The 20,876-nt window shown below is 37.8% G+C and overlaps 1 protein-coding gene across 11 annotated transcripts in view; it reads right to left on the bottom strand.

Annotated features, from left to right (window-relative positions):
* The window catches only part of Erc1 (ELKS/RAB6-interacting/CAST family member 1), a 537,557-nt gene that overhangs the window by 154,847 nt on the left and 361,834 nt on the right, over window positions 1-20,876 (bottom strand). For all 11 annotated transcript variants that reach the window (XM_008839745.3, XM_029566790.1, XM_008839744.3 and 8 more), the window contains one exon: window positions 20,159-20,319. In XM_008839745.3, the coding sequence (XP_008837967.1) occupies window positions 20,159-20,319 (161 nt within the window). The remainder of the gene's footprint in view (window positions 1-20,158; window positions 20,320-20,876) is intronic.

Genomic DNA, 20,876 nt, shown 5'->3' with positions numbered 1-20,876 from the left:
CTAATATATTGAATATGAACTTCCTTATCCTAATATATTGAATATGAACTTTTTTCTTTTCCATCTCATCAGGTCTGTATCTGCTGTTAACCTGCTGCAATATAACATCCAAGGGAAATTTGCCTGTGAAATAACTACTATTTATACACAAAAAGTACATCTAAAGAAGAAACAACCTCAACTGTAAAACTATTACAATTCAATGGAGTCTCATGCTATCTCTATCCCTGTCAGAGGCTTAGGCATTACTTAAAAGCAGCACTGCTATTTTTATTATACTGAAATAAAGCCACACACACACACACACACACACACACACACACACACACTGATCTTTGGGCTTTATATCCTGGTATTTCTTTTTTTTTTAAAGATTTATTTAGTTTTTAATTCAGTGTATGTGTGTGTTCGGGTGTGGGTATGTGCATGTGAGTTACAGGTACCCACAGAGGTGTTAGATCCCCTGGAGTTACAGGTTGTTGTGAGCCACCTGGTATAGGTACTAGTAGTTGAATTCAAGTCCTCTAGACGAGCAGTACCCTCTTAACTGCTAAGCCATATTGCTAGACCCTGTCTCCTGGTGTTCTAAACCCTGTTCTCAGCATTGAGGTGAGATTTATAGTGAATCAAAGCTGCTATATGGTTCACACGATATTACATCTATAATAGACCACACTGAGATATCATAATATTTTCATTTGATACTTTTTATTATAGTTCAGTTCAGTTCTAGTCAATGAAATACACAGTCCCCTCTAAGTTGAGAGCTACTTCTTTTTAAAATATTGCTTTAAATATGCTATGATGGAGGAAAAAGACAGCAGTGGACATGAATCTGACCTAAACAGCAATTAAGAAAATGCTTGATTCTAAATTTAGAAAACCTCTTAAACTTTGTAGAACATGATTGATAACCAAAGAGATGCTCTGGTATTAGCTTAAAATAAACATAAAATATAGCTCTGGAATCTTCTTATGCTTTAAAAATGAAAACAAAGATGTAGTCATTAGCAGGATGCAGGGATGCACACAAAACTAAAAAGTGGTTGGAGGGTAAGAAGCAACCAAAGTAAGGAAACGTCTTCCAAACAAATAGCCCTGCAGAGTTCAGGCACAGAGAACTGCTCATGCAAAATCCCACAGAGTCTACAATCTGAATACCGAAAACTACCACCTTACCTAAATTAATTGGAGGGACTGTAGATTCAGTAAAGTATTCTACACAACATTATAAATGGAGGGAGGTCTGAAAAAGTAAGAAACTATATGCTAACCTAACCCAGAATAAAGTTATTACCAAGACATTGTATGCAACACTTCTCAAATTTAATTATTCCTTTATTTACTGGTCCAAATTTAAGTGACTTAACAGTTACCTTTAGGGGGGAAAACCTGGCTTATCCTTCCTTTCAAGATATTCAACCATAGACTCCAACAACAGCTGAGTTTGCAAAAGCAGCCCTATTTTCATAATATGAGACAGAACACTAATGAGCACTGACTGGCATGTTCTTGCTCAGGAACCCAGAAGCCCAGAATTGTGTCCACTAAGAAAGAGGGACATCTACTTATATTATCTGGAATGTGAAACCTTCCAACTCCAATCATGTTAAAATATTTCTATTGTTTATGTGTGACTTGCATAATAATTTGTATGTCTTGTGTAATTATTTGGCTATCTTCTAAGTGATGGAGTAACCATGAAATGAATAATTAACCTTTTTTTTTGGTCTTTTTGAGACAGGGTCTCCCTGTAGCCCCAGCTGGCCTGGAACTCACAGAGATCTGCCTGCCTTTGCCCCCGAGTGCTGGGATTAAAGGCGTGCCCCACCAAGCCTGGCTAATTAACCTACTTTTAACTACCATAAACCCAAATGTAACATGTACAACTGGTCCTCAACAAGAAACTTTCTGACTAGGTCAGTTCCACAATCATACTACTTTATCACAATAGGACTTCATCCCTACCAAACAGAGCTGTAGAAGCTAGTTAATAATTATAACAGTTCAATAAGACTCCTGGTATATCAGAATTGAAGTATTAAGGTATTTAATTATATTGATCCTGTCAATAAGCTAAAAATAAATGAAAAACTAGACCTAGAAATAAAAAGGAGGTAGGCCTGGTAGCTCATGCCTTTAATCCCAGCACTTGGGAGGCAGAGGTAGAGGCAGGCAGATCTCTATGAGTTCAAGGCCAGCCTGGTCTAAAGTGAGTTCCAGGTCAGCTGGGGCTACAGGGAAACCCTGCCTCAAAAAAACCAAAAAGAAAAAAAAAAAAAAGAATGAAAAGGAATGTCCTCCTGTACACTATGACATAGAGAGATGGAAATATGCAAGTCTTGTGCCACTTCTATCACTCTAGGAAATTAGAAGCTGTAGAGGATTGCTCCTTGAGGCTGCCAGTTCTCTTTCAATATTAATGTGTTGAGCAATTACCACATGGAATGGCCCCTTTAATGCCACCTGGTCTACTTCCCAGCAGTGAGCTCCACTCCCAGGCTTGTCATGGCTCATTTAAATAGCACAGTATGCTCCCTCTACAAGTCTGCTCCTTGAGCTTATGGTGTTTAAGATATAATGAGATATGAAGGTGTTTATCATGAGGTATACTGGAACTCTGAGCCAAAGCAATAGGAGCTGGATATTATGAGCAGGCTGGGAACACTAGCGTTTTCTTTTTTCCCCCTTTAAAAGAATACTGAAAAAATAAACTATTCTCTAGGACACATAAAGCTTAAGAAAATGCAAAGCGTCAAGCAGAAGTAAGGCTTACAGAAATTTAGAGCACAAAATAAAATCTCAGAAATAAAAATGTGGAGTAGAAAGCACATCTTTTATCATTGTCTTTTTGCTGCCTTTCCACATAAAACTGTGGTTAAAGGGAGTTGTAATTTACCTCATCTCATAAGCAATGGCAAAACTTTTACAACAGATATCCTCTCTAAAATGCAGAAGCCAGAATTCAGGAAGGAAAATTATGTATATAAAAATAATGGTTAACAAAAGTATAGAAAAGGGAAATGGAAAGGAAAAACTAACAGAAAATAAATTTAGTTTAACTTAGAACTTAAATTTCTGAAAAACATCCTGAACTCATTGTTGCCTATAGGAAAGCTGGAGGGGCTAAGCCATCTATGCCCTATGGAAGTAAAGTCCCAGAAGTCAGACATGGAGCTACTAATTTGTTGCCTGTCCTGCTGATTTTCAGTCTTGTTTTGGTCCAGTATTTCCTCAGTATGCCACCATTCCTCCCTTTTGGAAAAAGAATGTATATTCAGTTCCATTGAAGTAATCTGTCTTTTGATTTTACAGGAACTTATAGTTAAGAGAGAGATTGCCTTGAGTCTCAAAGAGTTTGAACTCTGGATTTTTTTTTTTTTTTTTTTTTTTGGTCTTTTTGAGACAGGGCCTCCCTGTAGCCCCAGCTGTCCTGGAACTCACTATGTAGAACAGGCTGGCCTTGAACTCACAGAGATCTACCTGCCTCTGCCTCGAGTGCCGGGATTAAAGGCGTGCGCCACCACACCTGGCTTGAACCCTGGACTTCTGAATAGTATTGAAACTAGTAAAGACTATGGAACTTTTGAAGGTGAATAAATACATTTTGCCTTTGATATATGGTCATGAGCCCATAGGGGGCCATGGAGTGAAATGTGCTAATTTCAATGAGAATGTCCAACATAGGTTCCACATATGGTCATTTTATCCCCAGTTGGTGGCGCTGTTTTGGGAGGCTTTAGAAGGTGTGGACATGCTGAAGGAAGCACATCACTGGGGATGGGCTTTGAGAGTTCTTAAACCTTGTCAGATTTCCACTCATGCTCTGCTTCCTATGCCTGTGTGAAGAAGTGATTGCTTGGCTTTCTGCTCCAGTCACTTCTGTCACCATGCCTCCCCTGCTATTATGGACTCTAATCCCTCTGGAATTGTAAGCCAAATAAACCCTTCCTTCTATAAGTTGCCTTGGTCATAGTGTTTTATCACAGCAACAGAAAATAACTAATACACTCATCTAACATAAAAGGTCCTCCCCCTCTTATTCCAAGTATATAAAAATATAGTATTGTGTGGGGCTGGAGAGATGGCTCAGCAGTTAAGAACACTGGTTGTTCTTGCAAAAGACCTGGGTTCAAATCCCAGCACCCACTTGGCAGCTAACAACTGTCCATAACTCCAGTCCCAGGGGATCTGATGGCCTCTTCTGACGTCTGCGGGCATTGCACAACACAGGTGCACTTACCTACATGCAGGCGATACATGTGTACACATAAAATAAAAATAATAAGTAAAATTTAAAAAAAACATAGTATTGTATAAAACAAACAATAAAACAAGTATCAAACATTAACTAGATCAGAAGTGCCAACAGTGAAGAAAGCACTCAAGAATCAGGGCACTGATGACAGTTTAAGTAGACATCGTTCATGATGGGTAAAAAAACTAGGACTAGGAAGAGAATCAAGGTTTAAGGTCAAGCAGAGATGGACCTTATCCTGTTGAATGTTAAATAAAGTCACAAATGTTGGCTCCACCTGTAAAAATAGAGGCCATTTGAAAAATCACCCTTGGGTGTTCACAGTAAAGGGTATATGGAGGGAAAGGAACCAATTACGAGAAATTACCAATACATGAAAGATACATATAGAGTCCCATGCTCAGAAATGAACACGAGAGTCCAGAAACACCAGATATTCCAGGTCTGCACAGTTGAGACAAACAAGAAGGTGACTTGAAGGAACAGGACTCCCAGGGAAAGTAGCACCACAGAAAATAAGCCTATAATCAGAAAAAATGGACGGTCCTGTGTGAGGAAAAGATTCAACAGCAACAAAAGTGCTTTAAAGGGGCTGGGACTATAGTTCAGCAGAAGAGCACTAGCTGAACAGGTACAAGGCCCTGAGTTCTATTCCTAGTAAAACAAACAAAGTAAGAGTTCAATAGCAAACAGGGGATTTTATATTGTAAAATTAAGCAGTAGCAGATTCATGTTAAAGGGGATTTCCATGAATATAACAAAGCTCTCCTGATGAAATACCAAGTAGCAATTTCTCCAGCTATTGGTTGATATCCTCTTTCCTGCCCTTGAAAACTTTGATGGACTGAGCATACTGAAAGAAGTTGTAGGCTCTACTAGCCGCCTAACCAACATTCATACCTTTTGCCCTCCAATATTTTTTTTTTACATATCTGTTGCTTCCATGTTGTAATTGATGTTGGTTGGTCTTCAGCCAATAGAGACTCTTTATCTCTGATAATGGTTTTTAAAACTCATGAGCCTTAGCCAAAAGAATCCAATTGTCCCTCCTCAATGAGTTGGTACATGGCTCAGTCTAGACTAAAAGATAATAAGTGGCAGAGGTAAAAGGAGGATGGAGAGAAGGGCTTCTTAGAAAAGTTCTCTTACACCCAAGAAAGAAACAAGCAAAGGACAAAAATCAAAACAGTCTAATATCACTATGTATACCTGGGTCAGTGGGTAACTTAAAAACTCTATTGTAGGGCAGGGCGTGGTGGCGCATGCCTTTAGTCCCAGTACTTGGGAGGCAGAGGCAGGCAGGTCTTTGTGAGTTCAAGGCCAGCCTGGTCTACATAGTGAGTTCAGGTCAGCCAGGATTACAGGGAGACCCTGTCTCAAAAGGACAAAAAACAAACAAACAAACAAACAAAACCCCAAACAACAACAACAAAACCCAAACCTCTATTGTAGTTATACTTATGACCCTATGCTTTCAATTGACAGACTTCGTTTTTCCTAATGACAATTTTTAAAATATTTTATTATTTTATATGGATGAGTACATTGCCTGCATGTGTGTTGTGCAAGTGCTCCTGTGTCATGCAATGCCCGAGATCAGAAGAAGGTGTCAAATCTCCTGGAACTAGAATTACAGATGGTTGTTAACCACCATGTGGGTGCTGGGAATTGAACCTGGGTCCTCTGCAAGAGTAGTCAGTGCTCTTAACCACTGAGCCATCTCTCCAGCCCCTCATCACAATTTTAAGATATTGTGAAATGAGTAACAAACATCTATCCCCTATTCCCAATTTTAGGATGATCTAAAATTGAGACCAGTGTGGGATATATGGTAAGACTGCCTTAAAAACAAACAGGGCTGGAGAGATGGCTTAGCAGTTAAGAGCACTGTCTTCTCTTGCAGAGGACCCAGAGGTTCAGTTCCTAGTACCCACAAGGGGGCTGATAACCATCCTAACACCAGGTATAGGGGATCTGACACCCTCTTCTGACCTTTGTGGGGTGCATTTATATACATGCAGGCAATATACTCATACACATAAAATTAAAATAATAAATGTTAAAAATAATAAAATATTTATAGAAAAAAAACAACAGATAAACAAAAACTAACAACCATCCTGTATCAAACTCTTTGGATATAGCTAATAAAATTCTTTTTTTTTTCTGTCTTTTTGAGACAGGGTCTCCCTGTGGCCTCAGCTGATATGGATCTCACTATACAGACCAGGCTGGCCTGCAACTCACAGAGATCTGCCTACCTCTGCCTCCTGAATGCTGGGATTAAAGGAGTGTACTACCATGCCCGGCTTGCTAATGAAATTCTTAAAAGATAAGAAGCATTGCCTTGCAAGCACAAGGACCTAAGTTTGATCAGACAGATAGACAGTAAAATTAAAATAAACACACACACACACACACATACACACACACACACACACACAGGTATTGGGGTTGTTGGGAAGAAGCAGACAGGCAGATCCCCAGGACTTGCTAGACAGTCAGTAATTTGGCAAGCCCCAGTCCAATGAGAGATTGTCTCAAAAAACAAGCTGGATGGTTCCTGAAGAACCCAGGTTGTTCTCTGGTCTCCACACACACCGTGCACACAGGTGTACCCCCATGTTCCTGCACACACACAAACATGCACACACACATAAATAATAATAACAAATAATAATAATGTAGTTGTCTCTTATACCTGAAGATATTCAAGTAACTTGTAAAAATTAGCAGAATGATTTAAAGATAATAAAAAGAATAGAAGAGAAATCATAAAAAAGAGAAATGGAGAAAAAAATGCACATGGTCAACAAAATCCAAATTTGGCCCCTTGAAAAGAAAGATAAATTTGAAAATCTTTGTAACAGTGAATACGAAACAAGATAATAGTCACAAGGCATGGGAATGAAGGCAGGATATAAGTACAGCACAAATTTAAATACTCAGGGGGCAATAAATTGGCTCAGAGGATAAGGGTACTTGTTGTCAAGCCTAAACCTGAGTTCAATCACCAGAACCCACATGATGGAAGGAGAGAACCAACTTCCATGAGTTGTCTTCTGACCTTCACAAGCAAGCTGGGACACATGTGTACACATGCATACACACACATTCACACAAACACAAAATAAATAAATAAATAAATAAATATAATAAAAGCAAGCAATTCAGAAGAATCATAACCATAAAAATGAACAAAATAATAGCACTCAATAATCAGAATAAAAGCAATTCAACAGGTGTGGTGTCATGAACTGGCAATTCCAATACTTGGGAGGCTGAGGGATGAGGGGTGCTAGCTAGGTTCAAGGCTTGCCAGACAGAATGTGTCAAGAAAACTAACAAAAAAATAAAAACCATAAAAAAGTAAGTGCATTGGTCAAACAGGCAAGTAAGAAACAAAATTCATTTTCAGTGTCCTATCAAAGGCTTGGAGTTACTTTTTTATAGCAATTTGTTTTATTCTAAGAAATGAAACTAACAAAAAATGTAATCGGGTCTATAAATGATGTTGATTGTCTTTCTTTTTTTTTTCTTTCTTTCTTTTTAAAAGAAAGGGTCTCTAGCCTAGGTTGGCTTCAAACTCACTATGTAGCTGAGGATGACCATTAACTTCTGGATTTCTGATCCTCTTGCCTCACCTCTGAAGTGCTGGGATCACAGGCATGTGCTACCTACCACACCTGGTTTTTCATATGGTGCTGGGATCAAACCCAGGTCTTCATGCATGCTGAACAAGAACTCTATAAACTGAGCTATATCTCCATTCACCCAAATCAAGTTTTTATACACAGTTTCTCTATATACTTGTAGTAAAACTGAGATTTTAACAGAAAAAGAATCAGTTATGATAAACTTATAAGGTTATCTAGGAATAAACTTAGCAGATATTTAATAACTTTGCTGAGAAAAATATCCAAGATACTAATTAAGGTCACTGAGGTGGTTAAGACTATCACCTTGACAGGAGCTAGAATCACCTAGGAGATAAATCTCTGGACATACTTGTGAAAGAGTTTCTAGACTGGATTAACTGAAAGTGAAAAGATCCATCTTAAATGTAGGCAGCACCTTTTTATGGGTTGAAATCATGAATGAAATAAAAAGAAGCGACATCTGGGTACAAATGTTTGATTGGAGAGACCTTAACAAATACGACAGAATGCATGAAATTCGGTGGGGGGGAGGGGCTATGTGCAGATAGGTGAGGGGGTCTAAATTTGATTAAGATCTTTTATATGAAACGCACAAAAAAAAATCAATGAAAATGACATAAAATGGGGGAAAGTGATATAAACACCAATATTCATCTCTGCTTCCAGACTGTGGATGCAGTATGCTTATGCTCCTGAGGAGTCCCCATACCTTTCCTGTGCTGCATCTTGAACCTGTGAGCCAGGTATTTTGTCAATGTGTGTTGCTAAGTTTTTGTCAAATTGACATAAACTTGAGCCGCCTGGAAAGAGGGAATCTCAGTTGAGGAATTTCTACCACCAGATTGGCCGTGTTCTTGAAGAATTTTCTTGAATGCTAATTGATGTAGAAGGGCCTGGCCCACTGTGGGCAGTGCCATCCCTAGGCAAGTGGGTCTGGGTTATAGAAGAAAGGTAACTGAGCAAGCCAGGGGCAGTAAGCCAGTAAGTAGCTTTCCTGCATGGTCTCTACTTCAATTCCTGCATCCAGGTTCCTGCCTTGAGTTTCTGTTTTGGTTTCCTTCCATAATGAACTGTAATCTGTAAACTAAACCCTTTCCTCCCCAAGTTGCTTTTGGTCATGGTGTTTATCATAACAATAGAAAAGCAAAGTAGAACATGAAGCAAGGAGGAAGAAAATTAATAGTCACAGAGGAGAATTTACTAAACCAATATAGTGGCTGGTAAGACTTAATGCTATAAAATACCATATTTTGCCTAAATTAGCCTGTAAAATCAATGCAAATTCCTACTAAAGTCTCCTAAGGACTTCTTCAAAGGAACTATTCAGTAACATAAAATTGTAAAGGTTCCAGATGGTTCTGGCAAAGAACACTGGGGAAATATTTGTTCTACTATATACCAAAACTTACAACAGTAAATAAACCAGCAATGAATTAAGCACAATAGCTAACAGGTGAATGGAAAACTGTACTGAGACTCAAAATAGACTAAGGAACATAAGGAGCCTTCTATTTTGAGGTTGGTACTGTGAAAAATTAAAACAACTTTCCTTATACCAACATTTCTGATATATTAAAGGCTACACATACAAACTATAACACATACAAATAATTTTATTAAAATTCACAAACCAACATGTATAGAAAATTCCATTACAATGATATTATCTCTTCCAGCATGGTTATCACAAGATACAAACCTCACTCATAGTGGCTGTTTTGTTTATATTCAGCCACAAAACCAGATGCTTTGCTATATGATATGATCACTGTCTACAAGACATGGTGCCTGCAAATATGTGAAGAAACATGATATCACGAGTATTTTATCCATAATCCTTGGCAGAGTTTTGGAGCATGCAGTGAGTCCAAATATGAGACATAAGTAGTTAAAACTGGGCTAAGATAAAAATTAAACAAAACAACATAAAGAGCTAACTGGAAAGGTTTGACAGCGTTCAAAAATAGGCAGTGAGACTTGGTATGAGCTGTTAGAGTGAGGAAGGTGGGAGGGGTGTAAAGGTCAAAATTACAGAAAAAGCTCCTAACACATAACGGTTTAAACCAAAGATTGAAGAATGCTTGTACATCCATTTTTCTTGCTGTTCTTTTCACAATTGCTAAGAAATGGAAACAACCTAAATGTCTCTCAACTGATGAATGATGGATAATGAAAATGTGGTACATTTACACTATGGAGTCCAACTCAGCAGTAACAAAAGACGAAATCATGAAATTTGCAGATAAATGGATGGAACTAGAAACTGTTAGATTGAAGTAACACAGACTCAGAAAAACAAACGAGGCATGTTCTCTCTCATTTGTGGATCTTAGCATCAAAATGTATTAGCTCAAAAACCTACTGAAAAATACACATACAACATCTGAATATGAGTGCATGTGCATACCTGAATGCTATGTAACAAGAAAAAGTGCCAGACAGGAGAAACCTCTCTTCAAGGTATTGGTCAGGGTAGTCCAAGAGAGTTCCAAACTAACACAGATTATTGCCACAGCCCTTGATAACCTCCTAGAACTTGAAGATAATACTCTATTGCTGAAGACAAGACATACTTTGGACACAGGATTTGGAGCAATGGAGCAGGAACTGACATGGAAGCCTCCTCCCTGAAGACTAGCTCTTACAGTTCAGGAGGATACTATGCAAGCTGCTAAGGGGGGAAAAAATCAATTGAATCCAGCTTTAAAGCCTAATAAATACAACAATGACCAGCATAACAAACAAGAGCAGTGCAGTAGTGACACATTTATCTTGGGGATAATCAACAGCTGTCTAATTGGACTTAAAGCCCACTCAATGGGCGAAAGTGTGGCACTGTAAACATAGCCAAATATACATGAATGGAGAGGTCATAGATTTTAGTGAAAACCCCAAGGCTGTCACATCCTTGGACAAATGTAATTTCTTACTGTATGCTAAATATGGATCCTTATATTTATAGACAAGTGCCCCATTCACCACTCATCAAAGAAGCTTCTTTTTGCAGCAGATGGAGACTGTTAGAGAATTCCACAACTGGCCTCACACAGAGAATAAGTGTCTGAGAAATGCCTAGCTCTAAGCGACACATCTACAGTGCAATCTCTACACATAGGCCTCATGGAACAAGCCAGAACAGGGGGTAGGGAGGGAGAATACTAATTCATCTCTCAACTCTCACCAGTAAAGCTTCCTCATGTAAGAGTATGATACACACAGAAGGTCACGCACAACTGGCCAAAATGTAGAGAATAAGGGACTTCAGAGAGTGTGTGCCTGGATAGGAATTCTTTATTAAGCCTCACCCACCCTTGGCTCAGGGATCATTGTGGAAGAGGGGGTGGAAAGATTCTAAGAGCCAGGGTTGGTGCATGATAAGGAAATAGAGTCTTCTAGGTCTCCAGGAACTTGATCATATGAACTTACAGCAATGGTGTCAGTATGCACAAGACCTATGCAAACTCAATTCGACAAAAACCCAGCATAGAACTGGAGAAATGGGCAGCAGATCCAAAAAACTATTGGCAGCTGATTACTGCTGGGCGAGGGAGAGTTGATGTTCTTTAAGGGAGAGACTCTAAATAGGCTGATTATAGACTCCAGTGGCTGAACCTGCACTGAGGGATGTCTAGGTACACAAACTGGACTTGATAGGCCTTAACATATATGAAAGAATGCATCAAATTCAGTGAAGGGGTGCTATGGAGGTGTGAGGTGGGGAGGGGGTATAAAGATGATTATGATGTTTTGTATGAAGCGAACAAAAATTGAATAGAAAAGACTGAAGAAGGCAGAATATCAGATAATTTTCAATAGATCATTCTGGAGAGTGGCGACAAGAAGTGTAAATGGAAATAAAATCAGATAGATTTAGATTCCCAGTGAAAGTGAGAAACATTTCTCTGCACAATCTTTCAGAAAAAAAATTGTTCTAAACAAGAAAAGTCATTCATTTACTTTACTTTTATTCAGCCCAATTATGTGGCTGCTCACGCTCATGAATGAAAAAAAGAAAATAAAGGCAAATCAAAGCAGTAACATGAGACTTGATTACAGCTCATGTTGTAATAGAGGAAATTATATAAAATAATATTTCTAGCATCTTTCTTTTACCAAAATACATATCCACATCTGAACCAAAGATACTGCTTTGAGAAGTTCTCAATAACATACTGAATTCTCAATTCCAGATTGTGACCATTAGACAAAGGTAATTTGCAATCTAGAGGATTATGCAGGGCAATCATAAAGGAAATATAAACAAGCAAGGGAGGAAAGGAAGGGATACAAGGTGAATGAAATAGAGACAAAGGAACACCAAGTGGACTACAGTACTAATCACCTGGCTCTGAAAGACAACAGCATTTTTAGTCAGAAAAATGCCTGCATGTTCATAAATACAGGCAATATAAATTTGCCTCTGCCTCTTTTCAAAACTGGTTTAGCTGTGCTGGATCCACTTTAAGTATATTTAAGTATATGTACATTTTATATCAAAGCTGCCCGTTTCTACAGAAAAGCCCACTGTGACTATGAGTAAGACTATCAAATATTTATAGTTGTAAATATCAATCAGTTGAAGATAAACAGATGCCTCAAGTTTCGACTGATTCATCATGGGCTACATACACCTTTCTATTTCATCAGACATTCTTTAGTTACTTTCAGTGATGTTTCCTACTTCTGAGTACAAAGATCTTATATAATCTCTGTTGAGTTTAATTACACATTTTGATAATATACCAAATATTTTGTAATGTTTTCTAAGGTTTCCTTCTGTTTATTGCTAGCATATGGAAATGAAACTGCTTTCCCTATATTTTTATAACTGCTACATTTCATTTACTATAATTAATACAAGTGTACAAAGGGGATCCTCTGTGATATTTCCATACATGAATACATCATGAACAGATCATTTCCACCCATCCTTCTACCACCTTCTGCCCACTTCACTTTTGCCCTCTACCCAGTTCCTAGTAGCACTGCTTCTAACTTCAGGTCCTCTCTTTCCGCATATGAAAGAAAACACATAGGACTTCTCTATAATTATTTCACTTAACATGATGTCCTCCATTTCCATCCATTTTCTTTTGAGTGATAGGAACTCACTCTTCATGAATGAATAGTCCTGTTGTTTGCATACCTCATTCATCTATGTATTTTACATACATACCATATACCAATTTTGAGGTCCTTCATTTCTTCCTATAAAATCATGTTCCTACGTGGTTGTTTCCTTTCAGCTTGAAGAACATGCTACATTAGCATGTCATTTTTTTTAAAAAAAGTGCCTCATTCTAGTCAAATAAGTTTGAAGTCATAATGTTTTTCCAGTACTTTAAAAGAATTTCCATTTTTCTTCTAATCTCCAACACGTTTGCTTAAAACTCAGCTATCATAACTTCCTTTTATACACTCTGCTCTCCCCCACTCCCCAAACACCTTTTTTCCTTTGTCATATTTTTCCAGCAATTGGATTATTGTGTTTATAATTATAGAAGTGTTTTCCATTATATTTACTGTTTTGTTTCACTGTTTCTGTAAAAAAAGATTCATACTTTAAGTCACATACGATCATTTAAAGTATGAATCACAAATGATCATTATTTTTTAATGTTTTTGCCTTGTTCTCACTTTATCCTTCTAATATTCCAGTTCACATACATTCTAGAGATCCAATATTGTCCTACACATCACTGAGGCTTTTTTCACATATCAAAATAGCCTGAGATCAAGCTACTGCAGTAGGGATGTCAGAAGATGAGATAATGATTGTTGTGGCCATGATACATATTTTGAGACATAGTCTCAATTTTCTCAATTTGCTTCCCCTAACAAAAAAAAAAACCATTAGCATTTTACACTACTGTTGTTCAGGATCTGTCTCTTTTCAACTAGTTCACCACTCTACAAACAACTGAATATTTATAACTTTACAAATAAAATACTGCAGTAGCTTGGATCTAGAATGTCCTCAAAGGCCCATACGTTAAAAAAGTTTGGTCTCTGGACAGTAAAATGGCTCAGCATGTACCTGAGATGTCAGAAAGCACCTGTTGCCAACCCTGACAACCTGAGTTTGATCTTTGGGATCTATAGAGTGGAAGGAGAAAACTGACTCCCAAAAGCTGTCCTCTAACCTCCCCAGGCACATGTGCCTCCACACATTCACTATGGCACATGCACATCCATACCCATATGCACAAAGAAAACAATAAATAAATAAATAAACAAATAAATAAATAAACAAATAAGTAAATAAATGTAAGCAAAGTTTGGTGCCCAGTTTGGTGCTACTGCAAGAGGTGTGTAAACTTTAAGAGGTAGAGCCCATGCTGGGCATGGTGGTGAGTGCCTTTAAACCCCAGGAAGAGGCAGGTGGATCTCAAAGCCAGCCTGGTCTAACCGTGACTTCCAGATGGGCTGGGACTAGGGAGATCCTGTCAAAAAAACAAACAACAAAAAATCAAAAAAGAAAAAAAAAAGAGGTGGAGCCAGAGGAGGATATCAGGTCACTGAAGGTGTGCCTTCCAAAAGTGTGGGAACCTGGTCTCTTTCCTTTTCATATTTGTTCTTAGCCATAAGGTGAGCAGTCTTGTTCAATAGGCTCCCACCATGAAGTGTGTTATCAGAGACCCAAAAGAATCAGTACCAACCAAACATGGCCTAAAACCTGCAAAATCATGAGCCCAAATAAAGCTTTCTTCTTTATGTTAGCTATTTGTTATATAACAGAACGTTGACTAGCATAGACATAGAAAAGTATATGAGTTATATATAGGAAGCGACTTTCCAAATGTTTGAAATTAGAATAATTAATGGGCAATAGGAATTATATACTGAATTGCAGCTATAAGGGCATTTTTCAGATAGTCTCATGCACCCTTGGGCTGGCCTCAAACTAGCTATGTAGACAAGGATGGCCTTAAACTTCTAATCCCCCTGCCTCTGCATTACAAGTGCTGGAAGGATAGTGTTTTCTTAAAGACAATCTGTCACACTCATGAACAGGTCATCAAGAATGATTTCTAAGCCAGGCATGGTGGGACAAGTCTGTAATTCTGGCTACTTAACAAGTGGAGCAGTAGGATCTCAAGTTTAAGTCCTGCCTGGACAATACAGTGAACTCAAGGTCAGCCTGAGTAACTCAGTAAGACTGCCTCAAAATTAATGTTTTAAAAAAATTGAAAGGGTTGGGGATGTTGCTCAGTGGTAGAGTTGCATGAGGCTCCAGGTTTAATGCCCAATACAAAATAATGAGCATATTTCTAGGGCCAATTATCTGTATGTGTGTTGTGTGTTTAATAGTCTTTGTTGGGCTTTAGAGACTGTTTAATTTTGGTAAATCTCATCTTTTTCTTGGACCCATATTTGTTCCTTTTGGTAAAGTAAGAAAAAAAAACTCAACAATATGCAAAATAATCAGATATCCATGAATAATCAGGTTGAATTAAATGTTTCACTTTTAAACATTGGCCCCTTAAAAATACTAAGAATGAGGCTAGGCGTGGTGGCGCACGCCTTTAATCCCAGCACTCGGGAGGCAGAGGCAGGCGGATCTCTGTGAGTTCAAGGCCAGCCTGGTCTACATAGTGAGCTCTAGGACAGCTGGGGCTACAGGGAGCCCCTGTTTCAAAACGACCAAAAAAAAAAAAAAACAAAAAAAAAAAAAAAAAAAAACTAAGAATGTTTGATCTGTATCATAACTGTTTCTTATTTTATTGAGCACTTGAACAAAATCCTGATGTTGCCTTAACATTTTCCCTGCATGGTCCCCCATAAGCAACTGTTTCTTCCTTTTGAACATAGGATTTGCTGCTTCTATTTTTTTTTCTTTATCTTCATGTAGTTTTTTTTTTTTTTTAAGGCAAAGAAAAACGTTGATGTAATCTTTAAAGTGCCAGCAGTTTCAATTTCATAGTGTTGAAACGTGGAATTTTTTGGTGAAATTCATGTAGCAATGCCAGGTTTATAAACATATAGTACTATGATTTGAAAATCTCTCTTCCAAAAGAGTTTGATTTTATCTGTTTATTTGGATTTGGCGGGGAGATGGGATGGATGGAGAGCACAGTGGTATTTAATACTTACGGTGGAAAATGTAACCTTAAATGCACAATGCACATTAAGTGCAACTGATATAAAAATATTAAATTTTTTTAAAAGCCCATCTATCTTCTAAACATGCCTACAGAGACCCTGTAGTTCTTCATTTTTCACCTGTGTGTGGGCATTAACTATTAAACCCAAATTAAGCTTACAGCCAATCTGGGCAGTGATTTATTTAACTCTGACATGTTCATGTCATTCTCTGAATGACTTACAATTAACCGTTTTAAAATTCAGACAATAAAACAAAATGATTATTTTAAAACTTTCCTGGGTAGGGGGTATAGCTCAGTGGTAGAGGACTTGTCTAGCATGCACAAGGTCCTGGATTCCATCCTTAGTTAAATAAGGAAAAATAAAATGGATATTAAATGCAGACCCAAAGACTGAATCAGCAAGGAGAAAGAGACAGTGACTCAGGATAGAGACAGCTACCAGCTGACAGTTACAGCATGCTACTTCTTGTACATCTCTAGATTCCCAAGTAACTCGTGTTCTTTCATCCCTTCCCTGAACAAACCAGCTCCCAGAACAGTCAAATTAATAGCTTGATAAACATATCAAGAATGAAAAGAGAGGCCAGAGAGATGGCTCAGCAGTTAAGAGCTCTTGCTACTTTTATAGAAGTTCAGAGCTAGATTTCCAGCACCCACAGTGGGTGTTTTATAACTACTTATAGTTCCAGCTCCAGGGGATCTGACACCCTCCTCTGGTTCTGCAGGCACCCACATACGTGGCATAAAACATAAATAAAGGGATAAAAAAAGAATTAAGGCATGAAAAGATGGCTCAGTGGTTAAGAGCACCAGCTGCTCTTGCAGAGGACCTGGATTCGATTCCCAGCACCAATATGGCGGCTAACAATAGTTCATAACTCCTGTTCCAGGGGATCTGCTGCCCTTTTCTGACCTCCATGGGCACTGCACAACATGGCTGCACTTACATTACATACGTTCAGGTAATACATTCATATACATAAAATAAAAATAACAAGTAAAATATTAAAAAAAGAGTTAAAAGAGAGTTTGAAGCCCCATCCTGAATACTAAGGTAGGATGGGATTGCTAATTGAATGCAAGGTAGCTTGTTTAGAATTCTAATGATCTCAACTGACAGTTAAAACTTATATAGCTATTATCTTTATTATTTTATTAATTTCATCTCCTTTCATTCTTTTTTTTTCCTTAGGGGAAAGGGACTAACATAAAAGTAGATTTTTTTTTTAAAGGCTAACAAAACCACAAAACAAGAAGGAAAAGAAGACCATTGTGGGATTTGCAAATAAAAAAATGTTCCTTCTCCTTAGGTTTGGTTAACCAGCTCAAATGTTCCTAATGAACCACTGGCAGGCCACCAAGTGTACAGTTTTACATCTCCCCAAACTCATGGCCACCACTTATCTGTAACAGATGCTTGAAAGCTATAATCATAAATGCTAGAGATGGAAAAGAACTATTAGGTCATTTCTCTTGGTTTGATGAGGTCAGGATTGTTCCAGAAAACTGGACAATTCTAGTGACTGCTGAAGAATTTATGTATAAATTGACCACTGAGATCTCAAGGAAGAGACTTCTCGTTCTGTACAGAGCCACGTGTGCATTGCTAGGCCCCTTTCCCATGGCATTCCCTTCATATTTCTTCTATGCTTCAAGCTCTCTAGTTACCCTGAGAAAGCTCTTTGCCTGCTTGATTATTAATAATTTAATAGCTTAAAAGATTTTGTTTTCCCTATAATCCATCACCAGGAAAAACTTTAAAAAATAATTTATTATTAAGTACTTACTCTGCCAGTCACTGTTCTCAATTCTATGTTAGCAATCTGTCAATTAATTATGAAAACTCTTATGAGGTAGGAACCATTCTTATCATTATTTTAAAAATGAGAAGACTGCTGTATAAAGAGGCTAAGCAACTTGCTGAAGTCACAGAGCTGATGAGTGTCAAAGCCAGAACTCAAATCCAAGCTCTAAGTACAAAGAAGCACACATCATGAGCCTTGTTACAAATAAACAACAACAGTTTCAGAAACAAAGAAGCCACGTATCAGATTAGAATTGGCCCAATATACTGAGACAAGCCATCCAGAAGAGAGGAGGAAAGACTATGTCTTTGGTTAGCAACACAGTGAAAGGGAACTGAAAACTCACTGTCTTTCCAACCTTTAATATGCTATTTATAGTGTTTTTGTGTATAATTCAACTTAGGTGAAATGCAAAGGTTTAATAGAGGATTTATAAATCATTATATTTCTATGCTAAACTTTAAAATTCCACATTTGAAAAGAAGTTTAGTAGATGGAAAGACTCTAACAACTGGCCCTCCCTATTGTTGGCACAACCATGTGGGTTTATCTACCAGGCCATGCAGAGAGCTGGTACAAACCATCATTTGCTCTACAGCCTATGTGGATGGAGGACTGGGCCTGTAACACTCAGATATTTACTAAAATGGAAGTATTAGAGTTTATTTACAATATGATAATAGAAGATAACAAGAGGAAATTTAAGTCCAAGATAAAATCTGAACTACTTTAAAAGCTCTTAAGATGGTACAGTGTGCATGACACAAAACTTGTGGAACATCTGCCTGAAATGAGGATGTCACAGTAATATAACAGGGGTAACTAAGAAAATGATTCCAGAAATGGGTCATCCTTAAAAGGCAGGGTTAGGGGACTTTATTTCTAGAACTTTTATTTGATGCTTTTTTTTTTTTAAGTTGCATACTGCTGACACATACCTCTATATTCTTTATTCTATGCCTTATTGTGTGTGAGTATGATCCTTATCAATAAGTTTTGCTAATTGATATTTATTTTATAGGAATAGGATGGCAAGGAAAGTCACAATAAATTGAGGTATTGTATCACTGAAAAACAAACAGAAAGCACACAGTCATCTTCCCATTCAAGTATATTTTAAAACACAGTTTCATACAACCTCAAAGTCTTAATAATAAAGGGAAATTCCAGTAACAACTATATTTGTATTTTGCTGAAAGTTGCTGTCTAAACTGAGTAGGAAAGCTCTGATAAGAAAAGCCATTAACAGGTGTTTATAAGGGATGAAACAAAAGCTCAAATATTGTTGCTTTCACAGCCTTCTCCACAAGATCGGGGCAAGATCCTTAGCTACTCGATTATCCAGGTATTCAAAATGTATTCACAATTCAAAGTAACAGAGAAGATGAGACACTGATAGCATAAAGTGCTAGCTAAGTTGAAAAACATTTATTTTAGCTAGGGAGAGAGTGTATATTTAAGTAGGGAAGATGACAGATGAGTGATAACTTGTGAGCAAACATCAGAGAGGAGGGACCAGTGAGTAAAACCCACGATAGTAAGAAGCTGGTCTTATGAAGGACAAAGATCTCAGAGACACAAGAGAAGACAGCATAATCCTAGACACCTGACAGGCCCACCAGAAACTTGGACTCAATAAAATGGGAGGAGATTTTAGGGTGATGGTTGTAAGTGAGACAGTATTATTGCTGGATTTTCAAAAGAGACTAAAAGAACAATCTATCATGTATTAGCAGACACATATAGATCTCAGGAACCTACAAGATAGGAGGCAAAAAAGGAAAGTGATAGATGGCAATGCTTAGCTGAAAGTAATGCTTCTGTAAAAACTGGTGTAGATACCAGTGGCAAACTATTATCACACCAAAGGATAAGTGTATGGAAAGTCATCATACTATACTACTTTTTGTACACTTGGAAATGTTTAGATTAAGTATTTTTCTTAATTAAAAAAATTACTTGAACTCAGGTTCAATCAGGCTTGAGGGCAAGTGTCTTTATCTGCTAAGCCATCTTGCTCACTCTCTAAGTACTTCTGAATGTACCTCGTCCTCAAAAGATATCAATATCCTCTTCCCCAGTTACCCTCAATTTTCCAGGTAAATTTAGGAATCTTAGAGATGTAATTACAAGGTACACCTATTAGTGTACTTTAAAATCTGGTGAAAAAGAGGTAAAAATAATTCTGTTGTAACAAAATGTGTTCTAGAAAGTAAGAGACACCACCTGACATAATTAGGCTAAGCATGCTAGGGTAACACACAAAGATACAAGGAGCAAGATACAAGCAGAAGCATTTGACTTAAAGGAAAAGTTCTAAGCACTTACTTCATCTCTAGGACCTCCTCTAAGTGTTTCCTTCTCTCTGCCCGAAGATTGGTCAAATGAGTCTCCTTCTCTGCCAGAGACTGTTGGGTGGAGGACAGTTTTGCTTTCATGGACTCCAGCTCCTGCTTTACCTTCTCCATGGCCATCAACAACTCCTCCACCTACCAGAGGTAGAGAAAGTAGAAAAGAATAACCTAATCAATTTTACGTGGTCTGCTGGGTCATAGGTAACACCTGGGCTCATGAAATTGAGGATATATAAGATAATTTTGAAATTTCTAGACTCTTTCTGTATCACAAATATATATCAAGAAGATATGGTATTTGCACGACACCAGTATACATACATACATGCAGGCAAAACACTCATACACATAAAGTAAAAATAAATAATTTGTTTTTAAAAAGAAGATACGGTGTTGAGGATTTATCTCTAGGTTACAGTGCTTGCTCAAGGCTGTGGATTCAATCCTCAGCACCAAACATTAACAACAACCCTACAACCACTCCCCACCCCCCAATAAAATAAAATAAAATAAAATAAAAGCAATTTTAAAAGGTTTAAAAGAGAAAGAACAGACCCAGCAAGGTGGATCAGCTGGTAAAGAGCATGCTATGCAAGCCTGATGATACCCCATGACTGATTTCAATCCCCTGAACCCATGTAAAGGTGAAAGGAGAGAACCAACTTCACACATTTGTTCTCTGTCATTCACAC

The sequence above is a fragment of the Nannospalax galili genome, unplaced genomic scaffold (assembly GCF_000622305.1).
Source record: "Nannospalax galili isolate Female #2095 unplaced genomic scaffold, S.galili_v1.0 scaffold199, whole genome shotgun sequence".
Classification (NCBI taxonomy): Eukaryota; Metazoa; Chordata; class Mammalia; order Rodentia; family Spalacidae; genus Nannospalax; species Nannospalax galili.
The sequence above is the reverse complement of the archived record's forward strand: the minus strand, read 5'-3'. Positions and strand labels throughout refer to the sequence as shown.